The sequence below is a fragment of the Sander lucioperca genome, chromosome 14 (genome assembly GCF_008315115.2).
Source record: "Sander lucioperca isolate FBNREF2018 chromosome 14, SLUC_FBN_1.2, whole genome shotgun sequence".
NCBI classification, from domain to species: Eukaryota; Metazoa; Chordata; class Actinopteri; order Perciformes; family Percidae; genus Sander; species Sander lucioperca.
The window spans coordinates 26532343-26544170 of NC_050186.1; the positions used below are offsets into that span (position 1 = coordinate 26532343).

General features: G+C 39.9%; 1 protein-coding gene across 4 annotated transcripts in view; it reads right to left on the reverse strand.

The window, feature by feature from the left end:
* Positions 1-8019, reverse strand: part of pip5k1ba (phosphatidylinositol-4-phosphate 5-kinase, type I, beta a) — a 26661-nt gene extending 18642 nt beyond the window's left edge. For 2 of the 4 annotated variants that reach the window (XM_035991803.1, XM_031277441.2), the window contains exons 1-3: positions 2506-2605; positions 2311-2328; positions 2104-2278 (exon numbers count right to left, since the gene is read on the reverse strand). In XM_035991803.1, coding sequence (XP_035847696.1) covers positions 2104-2208 — 105 coding nt within the window. In that variant the 5' untranslated portion in view covers positions 2209-2278; positions 2311-2328; positions 2506-2605. Of the gene's footprint in view, positions 1-2103; positions 2279-2310; positions 2329-2444; positions 2606-7926 lie in introns of those variants that run through there. The other 2 variants (XM_035991802.1, XM_031277442.2) reach the window with 2 other exon arrangements.
* Between the last annotated feature and the right edge of the window lie 3809 nt (positions 8020-11828).

Consider the following 11828-nt stretch of genomic DNA (forward strand, 5'->3'; position numbering starts at 1 on the left):
GTTGAGAGGTCTCACTCTGTAGCTAAAACAGAGACCTGAACACAGGGTGAAAAGAGGAGCTGCAGCAATGTGCAGTACAACAAAAATATGGTGTTTTTTGAAAATTAAACCATGTAAACCTATTCTGATACAATCTCAAATTACAATTATGAACCTGAAATGAGCATAATATGGTCACTTTAAAATGTAACTCATTCTTTTTCTTTAGTGGTGCCTTTTATGTTCAATTCAAGTTCAATTTGTTCAATAAAATAATGTTGGAAATGATTTCCTTCCAGGTGTTTTTAATCCAACAAGCAATATGTTGTATTTTAGCAGAATAATGAAAGCAGAACTGAGTACACTTTAACATCTGTTTCTTTATCGCAAGTAATAATGTTATCGCGATATTCACAACTTTATCACATATTTTCCTCATATTATGAAGCCCCATTCAAGTTCCTCTGGGAAGTTCCGTGATCACCTGACATTTTGAGGTAGTAAATGCTAACCTCACTCAGCACACAACATGCTCAGGGGGACAATGCTAACATGCTGAACGTTAATGTTTAACATGTTCACCGTCTTAGTTTAGCGTGTTAGCATACTAAAGAATGCATCAGCACATAACACAAAGTACAGCCACCATGAAAACATTTTTAGCCATGCCCGTTATGACTCTGGGGATAGCAAAGTCGGTCTGTCGGTTGGTCCACCACTTTGGTCTCGACTGAAATATCTCAACAACTATTTAATAGAGTGCCATGGCATTTTGTACAAACATTTGTAGTCCCCAGAGGATGAAACCTAATGACTTTAGCGAGGTTTAACCAGGCAGTATGTGGTGCTGTTGAATTGTGTTGCATTACACTGAGAGGCATCTCTTAATATTTAGTCTATCCTCACTGATTGACTGATCACTATGATATAAAGTGTATGTTAAAATTAAAGACTGGTCTCCATCGAGGTTGGATTATACTATATTAAGTTCCATAGACTGTAAAATTATTTGCATGATTTTACCAACACTGTTATTTGTATTGGTATGGAAATTCCATTGAACTTACTTTTCATTTCTAAAGATCAGTCAGTACTTAATAACAGAAATGACATGACACACGTTGGCCACCATGGAAACCTTTTTAGCCACGCCAGTGGGATGTCTCGGGACAGCAAAGTCGGTCTGTTGGTTGGTCCACTACTTTGGTCCTGACTGAAATATCTCAACAATTATTTGATGGATTGCCATGGCATTTTGTACAAACATTTGTAGTCCCCAGATTTGTTTTTTTTACTTACCCTCATGGATGTATAATAAAACCTGGATACATTCCTATGAGGGTTGCTCAGTGGTGCATGAAGCCGAAAAAAAGTTCCCCAGAAGAACCAAACTAAAAACATTTGCGATAATTAATCAGTTCATTCATTAATATCAACCCTTTTAAACAAAATGGTTTGATGGTAGAAAAGTCTAAAACCATCTACTGATAACCACGATAGAAAAGTTTTTCAGTAGGCTATGGAGACATTTAGACCAAATAAATCTCTCAAGTAAAATAAAGCATGACATTTTTCACAGAGCTCATTTAGGAATTTTACTCCAACAAACTGAACAAATGTAAGGTGAAATCTCTCTCTGACTAAAAAGCGGAAGCTGATCAACCCAAACGCCTTGTTCACCCCACCACTTCCCTCCATCGCCAAACAGCTGTTACATAACACAGCCGACTAACAAAAACAACATTAAGCTGCAGGTATGGTGTTGCTCTTTGTTTTACTTCAACTGCAATTTTACATCCTTATTTTTTAAATTTAAATTAAAGCCCCCCCCCCCCCAACATTTCTGAAACAATTTGCCAATGCGTTTTTCTTATCTTCAAGTATCAAATATACTGATATATATATACTGTTTTATTCACAATAATTAGGAAGTCTCCTATGCATACTCTGTGTTTTAAGAGGTATATTGTACATTGTAGTGTGTTTGAGTGACTTCCAACACTCATTTTCAGTTTTGACACCAGCAATGATTGCATAATAGTGCGTGTCACTGTCTTCTTGAGCATATTTGAGATATTCCCTTCTTTGGAAATTATGATGTGAATATTAATGACATCCACTTACCTTTTTATGATCCTTTGAGGGTTTGGTTCCTCTTCCTATACTTTCTGCGCTGGCGGTTGACGTCTTTTGGACAGAGGGAACTTGATCAGAGGGAAGCTCGGCCATCCTTCCTCCAACTGTCAGGCTGACTGAGTTCCTAATTTCCCCTCAATGATGAACGAACCGGTCGCAGTGATTTACCTTGAATGGGCTTTACTGAAACGGCATTTTCCAGGTGCAGTGCTCCTGTGGGTGAGGTAGAGAGAAGAGGAATGACACAGTGTGGTGGCATTTGCATGGATGTCAATGCAAAGCACGTCAGCTGGCGAAAAAATCTGCATGGCTACGACTGAATAGCATTCCAGGACTCACAGCCATCTCTTCCACAGTTTGTGTGTCTAGTTCTGTCTTACTAGGACTTACAGAGCCTTGAAATGTGCAGACCTCTCTGTCCGGGGCACTGCTGCGTTCTCAGGGACCACCAGTGTTGTTTTTGAGTTTATAACTCCCGAATCTCTCACAAGAACCTTTGATCCTCATTAAGAAGGATTGGGAAACCATTACATGCCAAATTCCCCTGTTTTATAACCGTACGCAAAGGGGGCTCAGCTCAGTTCTTTCTTGCTTATGTATGTGACAACAACAACTCCCTAAAAAGGCAGGAGTGATTACGGAGACGGAAACAACAAACACATTGACTGCTACAGTACTAGGAAATCCGCGTGTTGATTACATGGAAAACATTTACTCGTGTCATACATTTGCAGCAGGATCCATTAAATGTTAGTCAATGTTAACAACTCATGGGATTTATTTTTTTGTATTCTCACCTTTTGGAAGCTCCATAAAAAAGGTTTATATATAAATGATTACACAAAAAAAAAGAAACTCCCGCACACTGTCTAACTTGCAAAGATAAATTTAAAAGCTGGCAACGTTTCAGTACTTAGACCTTCATCAGGCAAAAAATTGCATTAAAATATATATGAAAGTATGCACTCTCAAGGGTACATATTGTCACATTGGACTGTGAGTGATTTAGGAATGACTACGGTTTAGGTTCACTGCCAATTATGGATTTATGGATTACAAAACAAACACTGCTGCAACAATGGCTTGTATAATTAGCAACATTTTATTTTTTAAATCAGCACTTTGGTAATACAAAGGCTCTGTGTCCCAAATGCTGCTGAATTGGTCAATATAACTGCCAAATGACTTTTGTAAATCAGGCATATTTAGAAACTGCATCCATAGAGGAGTAGTGGGTTGGTATTTGAAACTGAAATGTTTTAATTTCGGTCTGAAATAATTAAACAATTTTGGAAAATAGAAAAAATTAAAATTAATTTAAATTAAAATTTACATTCCTAAACAACTGAACTGCATTCTCAATAATGGATTACGTTTGTTTTTGACGTATCACAAATGTGTTTTTTAATCAGTCAGCATATAGGGACAATTTAGGTAATATTCATATTTTTTTAACATTATTATTACATTTCATTCAGCTGACCTTTTTATCCAAAGTGACTTCCAACTAACATTCACACACGCTCCCACACCCATGGCACATTGTGTGATGTCAACCGCCACCGCAGAAAGTATAGGAAGAGGAACCAAACCGTCAAAGGATCATAAAAAGGTAAGTGGATGTCATTAACATTCATGTCATAATTTCCAAGGAAGGGAATATCTCAAATATGCTCAAGAAGACAGTGACACGCACTATTATGCAATCATTGCTGGTGTCAAAAGTGAAAATGAGTGTGGAAAGTCACTCAAACACACTGGTAGAAGACTGCTCTACCACCTGAGCCACAGCTGCCCCTTTTCGGTCACTTTTTTTTAGTTTAGTAACCAGAGGAGGAGAAAGGGGCTTGGGGTTGTCAGGGTCGCAATTTCGATTTTAATTCGAAATTGACCAAAATTAAGTCACAATCTCGAACTTCGATGCTGCCATGCCCCCCGTGTCACGTCCGGTCGGGTTGTCAAGCGGAAAAAAACACAAACGTGTTGAAGTGCTGCGAGTCAACCTCCTGTAACGTAGCTACAGCCAGTCAAGAGATAGCATGGCAACTGCAGATGCAGGAGACCCATCGACAGAACTTGAACCCCCTCCTCTTTCACTGAAGTCACCGGTGTGGAAGTATTTTGGATTTAGTTATGTTGACAACGTTTGCAATGTTGACAAAAAAGCCACAGTTTGCAAGCTCTGCTATGCGCGTGTACCATATTCTTCCACTGGCAGCACGACTGACATGGCAGGGCATCTCCACAGGCGCCACAACATTTTTTTTTATGTTTTTGACAACTCAAAGAGCAGCTCTAAACAACATATCCGTCTTTAGGAAGAACATGAAAAAATACAGTCATCATTCTCAGGGTATAACAAGTAGTTATCTGTGTGCTATATGTTCAACTGTTCGGAAATAGTTTGTTAATTGTTCAGAGAAGACCATGGACATGGCTGCTTTATTGTTTTTGTTTGTTTTGTTGTGAACTTGAATGTCATCGTCTGTGAAGAAGACTGCAGTTACAAAAGAGAAACTAGATGGCAGGTTATTTTGCTTAATTTTCCAATTGACTGAAGATATAAGTTATTGTTACATTATGTTGTTAATAAATGTTTTAAATTTGACAATGTAGTGTGGTACATTGTGAACAAAGGTCAGATATTATATTGCATAAAAGTCTAGTCTAAAAATGGCATAGCAACCTGTGCTTTAAAAGAAATATATGTAAAAATCAAGAATCGAAAAAAAAAAATACTGCCTCAGGATGTGGTATTGTAGTCTCACTCGGGGAGAAGGAAAATGTTTCATAAGGGTCATGCGTTTCTCAAGGATTCTCAGTTCTCCGGCAGTTTGTTTGGCGTTTGTTTTGGAGGCTGCGGAGATCAAGAAACCTCTTAAAAGATTATTCCTTTTTATTAACAGATTTTGTGATGAGTGGTTAGAGTAGTAAATGGGGTTCATTATATATACGTATAGAGTCTTTGACAGTTCATTTCAGGTTTCCTCTGTATTGAAATCACAGAGTGACATAACAGCACAACGTGGCTAAAAATATGTAAGATCAAGCAGTCTTAGGTGCATTAGTTTTCCTTCTGCATAGTTAGAAAGATTAGATGTACGGCTTTCCATTCAGAACAATGACAAACATAAATGCTTAGTCTGCTAATTGCTGATTAAAAAACACTAATAAGATTGCTGTATATAATAATAAATAAAATACAAGACAACAATTTGACTGTGAATGCAAAACAAGAAGAAATTGTCCAAATTACGCTATATATAGATGTCGCTATATGCATTACCCAGATTAAATCTTTATGTAAATGTTTCTATTTTCTATAATGACAATGCTAACATGCTCATGTTTAGCAGATATAATGTTTACTATGTTCACAATCTTAGTTTAGCACGCAAGCATTAGCACACACAGTACACAGTTCAGCTGATGGGAGTGCCATTAGGTTTACAGGTATTCTGTCATGAACCAAAGTGTTGGACTAAGTGAGGTTTTGACTTGATGAAAAGTCAAAGAAATTACAATTCTTCCTGAGGGGAAGATAAATATATGTAGTAGATCCCAAGATATTTTACTCAAAACCAAAAATGTCAACCTCATTCTCAAATGCCAATCCATCTAGCAGGTTTTGAGATATTTCACAGGATAAGCAGGCCCCCCAGGAAGTGTGCCGGGCTTTGAAGCCCATTTGACATAGCGGCCAAACAGTGAAATTACAACTTCCGTGTCCATCATGTGATGCCATGGGGCCCAAAAAGACTTTATCCCGTAGACTTACATTGTGAAAGTAAATCCGTTGATACATTTTGTTGTCACAAGCCTGAAATGACTCGTTTTAATATCAGAATTTGATCCATTTGGTCCAATAACATTCGGAAAGTCTAGAAGAGCTGCATGATTAAATAATTTCATTCTTATTCAAGTTAGCGGAGGGCTAAACTGGAAGTAGCCGGCTCGGCCGGCGGAGGTCTCTAGCGCCGCCTGCTCTATGGGCCTCATAGTGCGAAAGCAGCGCCGATCATCAGGGTCACTTTATACGGGGAAGTTGAACTATTATTTAGCTTCATGCGCCACTCTCATAGGAATGAACCGGGCTCAGCCTCGAATGCTGTATCCAGGTTTTATTATACATCCATAAGAGAATAAGTGAAAAAGCCAAAAATGTCAACCTCATGGTGGCGCTACAAGAAAAGTCAGTGGATCGCCAAAGTCATTAGGATTCATCCTCTGGGGACTACAAATGTTTGTACAAAATACCGTGGCAATCCAACAAATAATTGTTGAGATATTTCAGTCCGACTTTGCTATGCCCAGAGACATCCCACTGGCGTGGCTAAAAGGGTTTCCATGGTGGCCAACATGTGTCATTTCTCTTATTAAAGTACTGACTGATCTTTAGAAATGAAACGTAAGTTCAATGGAATTTCCATACCAATACAAATAACAGTGTTGGTAAAATCATGCTAATAATTTTACAGTCTATGGAACTTAATATAGTATAATCCAACCTCAATGGAGACCAGTCTTTAATTTTAACATACACTTTATATCATAGTGATCAGTCAATCAGTGAGGATAGACTAAATATTAAGAGATGCCTCTCAGTGTAATGCAACACAATTCAACAGCACCACATACTGCCTGGTTAAACCTCGCTAAAGTCATTAGGTTTCATCCTCTGGGGACTACAAATGTTTGTACAAAATGCCATGGCAATCTATTAAATAGTTGTTGAGATATTTCAGTCGGGACCAAAGTGGTGGACCAACCGACAGACCGACTTTGCTATCCCCAGAGTCATAACGGGCATGGCTAAAAATGTTTTCATGGTGGCTGTACTTTGTGTTATGTGCTGATGGATTCTTTGGTATGCTAACACGCTAAACTAAGACGGTGAACATGGTAAACATTAACGTTCAGCATGTTAGCATTGTCCCCCTGAGCATGTTGCGTGCTGAGTGAGGTTTTCATGGTGGCTGTACTTTGTGTTATATGCTGATGCATTCTTTAGTATGCTAACACAATTCAACAGCACCACATACTGCCTGGTTAAACCTATAAGCAAAAAAATCCTCAGCAACATATAAGCAACAAATAAGCTACTTAAATAATATTGTTCATGTTCAAAAGGAGTAGGAAGGAACTTTTCTGGTCCTACCCACTCTTCATTTTTGAACATTATTCATAGTTAATAGAAATTCAGTTTGCATCCATCAGTGTCCATGTTCAACTCTGTCAGCCTGAACAAATCCAAAAAAAGCCACGAAGTTTAATCAAAACTTTTCGAAAACAGTTTCAACATAAAGTGAGCATTAGAACCTTCATGGAGGAGCATTCATTACAGTTCTGTTGTGTTAGATTGCATTAGTTTGAGCTCGGTGTACAGGCAGTAAAGTGCATACGGAACTTGTGAGACTCCGGTGAATATTTAAACCTGCCTCTGTGACACGACATGCACACTGCAGCTCTTTTGCATACATGTAAACAACCCCTTCCAGCCGACATTTTACTTTCTGTCTGAGTGAAGGGAAGTGCAGCTGATTTCCTCTTGTGATACTATCATCAGTTCATCTTCCTCCTGAACGACACACAGACAGCCTTTACTGGCTGCGTGACACCATACAATCATGATTATCATCATCCACAACAGGACTTAAACGGGTACAAACGGTGTGAAAGTGTGTGAAACAGACATAAAAGTTAAACAAGTGGCTCTATCCTCACTTCATGATAATGTTGAGAGGAAGAAAAAACTGTTGATAGCAATGAGAGACAAGCACAGAAAGCAGAAATTAACTCTCTGTTTCTTACCTTAACAGGCCATTGTGGAGTGGTGACAATGGTGCATGCAGGTCAGTGGAATCACACGCCGATGTGTGATCGCAACTCTGTGGCTGACTGACTGGCTGACTGTGGCGAGATGAGAAGCACAGTGCTGCTGCAGGGACTGTAGAGCATCCTCACCACTTCCTCCCTCTCTCGCTCTCTCTTGCTCTCTCTTGCTCTCTCTCTCTCTACCTACCTGTTGTATTATTTCCCAGACGCCTCATGAGTCAGACTTGTCGTAGTTGTTAGTGTTGCATAAAGAAGTCTGTAGGAGAAAAATGTTAAGACCAGAGTCTATATTACATTTCCTACTCCCTTGTTACTTTTTAACTTGTTATACAGTTGTACTTATTGAATTGTGATGTTGTTATTGTAATATTGCAACGCAGTCTATAAACGAAAAAGAAGAATTTGGTCATGTTAGGAATTTGGAAGGTACAGATTCAATTCTTAGCAATTATCAAAGACATTTTATCAATATTAATAATTAACTTTGAATTTAAATAATAGTCGGGGCACCACAATAACTGAACTGTGAAAGCTCCAGCTCCAGCAGCTACGACAGTAATACAGCTGCTTACACATTGATGCATCAGAACGTACATGATAATATGGCAGCCATTTTTCTGTAGAAAGAGTACTTTCACTTTTTCAGTACATTTTACTGAGAGTAAGATTTTGAATGCAATACTTTTACTTAAAGGAGTTACATTTGTTGCGGCTGGCGAGTACATGTGACATGGAAAGGAGCTGAACACAGACAGTCACGCAGGCAGGGCTAAAAACTTACAAGGTAACAAGGCAGGCAGGGGTCAACACCAGAAGGCGGGCCGAACAGCCAAACTTATCACAATGGGTTAGGCAAAGAAGCAAGCAGGTCAGGCAGGTACCAGGCGACAGGGTTCCAGGAAACAGACAGAGTGCATATGCTAGAGAGCAAAGGCATGAGGAACATGGCAACTTGACAAACAAGCAACTTGGCAAGGATTGAGTGGAAAATGATTATAGCGGAAACAGATGAGAAGGTGGGCGGGGCAGTCAGGTGATGGGGGAAAAAGAGGGAAAGTCAGAGGGCATCTTGTTGACAGATGGAAATGGTTTTGAAGGGTAGTCCCTCCCAGCGAGGAAATCACGGGAGGAGAGAGGAACCGAGGAAGTGTCACATGAATTCGTCAGCTGTATGGGCGGAGTTAGCAACGGATTCAGGTTGGGGTTTTTTTCAATCGAAAGTACTGTCATTTAAGGGTGAAATGTTTGCCCTTTTCAGACCAGGAGTTAAAAATTGGCAGGATTATAGGGAAAGAAAATGCAGGTTGCAATATCTTATGATCAGGGCCACACAGAATCTGCAGTAGCTGGATTCTGCCATGACACTATACTATGACATCACAGCATTCTGTGGCACATCAAAATAACTGATAAACTACTGACCAATCAGCTGTGAGTTCAGGATGACGTCATGAGTGAGGTCACAAAACATCCCTAGGAGGAGTTTATAAGTAGAACCCATGTTGAGTCTAGCTTCTGCTCTATGCTGCTGGAGGCCAGCGGCTTCGGCAGAGACCAGGCGCTGCAAAAGCAGTTGGTCTTTGGAGGCCTCCCTGCCTGAAGCCGCTGACCTCCAGTCAGCCAGAACAGAGGGTCCGACCAGCTACCAGCTCTGTGGGCAGGACATACTGGGCATTAGTGGGACCGGAAGGAGCTGTAGTATGTGAATCAGCTTTCAAATTCAATGGGGAGTCATATTTGGCCATTTGGGGCCAGTGCAAACTCAGGCACTTTAGCAATAGAATTGTCAAATTCTTGATTTGGTTGGAGCTGGGTTTTCTCCATAACTCCAGGGTAGATAGGGACATGATGGGCATCAATGGGAAGGAGAGAGAGGAGAGCTAGACAGAGATGAGGGGTGGAGTTCCAAGACTGACGAATGGACTATACAATAGGAACATTGGGCCTCATTCACCAATATATATATATATATATATATATATAACTATTCATCACTAATAGAAGAAAATAAGAACAACCCAAGGTTTCTTTTCAGCACTGTAGCCAGGCTGACAGATAGCCACAGCTCTATTGAGCCATCTATTCCTATAGCTCTGAGTAGTGATGACTTCATGAGTTTCTTTAACGATAAAATTATAACAATTAGAGATACTATTCATCACCTCTTGCCCCCAACCTCTAATGGGTCACCTTTAACTGACAGACAGCTAGAAAGAACGACTAGACCTGACATATACTTAGATTGCTTTTATCCTATAAACCCTCAACAATTAATGCTAAAGGTCTCTTCAGCAAAGCCATCTACCTGTCTCTTGGACCCCATCCCAACGAGGCTACTTAAAGAAGCGTTACCCGTGGTTAACACTTCATTGCTAGATATGATAAATATGTCTTTATTGACAGGTTATGTACCGCAGTCATTTAAAGTAGCTGTGATAAAACCTCTACTGAAAAAACCCACCCTCGATCCTGAGGTCTTAGCCAACTATAGACCTATATCTAACCTTCCCTTTCTCTCCAAGATCCTTGAGAAAGTAGTCGCTAATCAGTTATGTGATTATCTACATAGCAATAGCTTATTTGAGGACTTTCAGTCAGGATTTAGAATGCATCATAGCACAGAGACGGCACTGGTGAAAATTACTAACGACCTTCTAACTGCTTCAGACAAAGGACTTGTCTCCGTACTTGTCTTATTAGATCTTAGTGCTGCATTCGATACTATTGACCATACCATCCTCTTACAGAGACTGGAACATTTAGTTGGCATTAAAGGAATCGCACTAAACTGGTTTAAGTCCTACTTCTCTGATCGATCGCAATTTGTTAATGTTAACAATAAACCCTCCAATTACGCTAAAATTAACCATGGCGTTCCTTAAGGCTCAGTGCTTGGACCAATTCTATTCTCCTTATATATGCTTCCTCTAGGCAATATTATTCAACACTCAATTAACTTTCACTGTTATGCGGATGACACCCAATTATATCTGTCAATCAAGCCTGACGAAACCAGCCAGCTAGCTAAACTTCAAGCTTGCATTAAAGATATAAAATCATGGATGGCCTACAATTTCCTGATGTTAAACTCAAACAAAACCGAAGTTATTGTGCTGGGCCCGAAACACCTACGAACCTCATTAGCCGAGGATATAATTACTCTGGATGGCATTGCCCTGGCCTCCAGTACTACTGTCAGAAATCTAGGAGTTATTTTTGATCAGGATCTATCCTTTAACGCCCATCTAAAACAAACCTCTAGAACAGCCTTTTTTCACCTTCGTAACATTGCTAAAATTAGGAACATCCTATCTCAAAACGATGCTGAAAAACTAGTCCATGCATTCGTTACTTCCAGGCTGGACTACTGTAATTCCTTACTATCAGGATGCTCAAATAAACCCTTAGGACTCTCCAGCTGATCCAGAATGCTGCAGCGCGTGTTCTGACAAGAACTAAGAAAAGAGATCATATTTCTCCTGTATTAGCTTCTCTCCATTGGCTTCCTGTAAAATCCAGGATTGAATTTAAAATCCTTCTTCTGACCTATAAAGCTCTAAATGGTCAAGCTCCTTCATATCTTGAGGACCTCTTAGTACCTTATTGTCCCACTAGAGCACTACGCTCCCAGAATGCAGAGTTACTTGTGGTTCCTAGAGTCTCTAAAAGTAGAATGGGAGGTAGAGCCTTCAGCTATCAGGCTCCTCTCCTGTGGAACCAGCTCCCAGTCTGGGTTCGGGGGGCAGACACCGTCGCTACATTTAAGACTAAACTGAAAACTCTTCTCTTTGATAAAGCTTATAGTTAGGGAGTGAGGAGTTGCAGTGAACGCCTAGACCGGCGGGGCAGGGTGTATAGCTGCAGACACAGCACCCCTG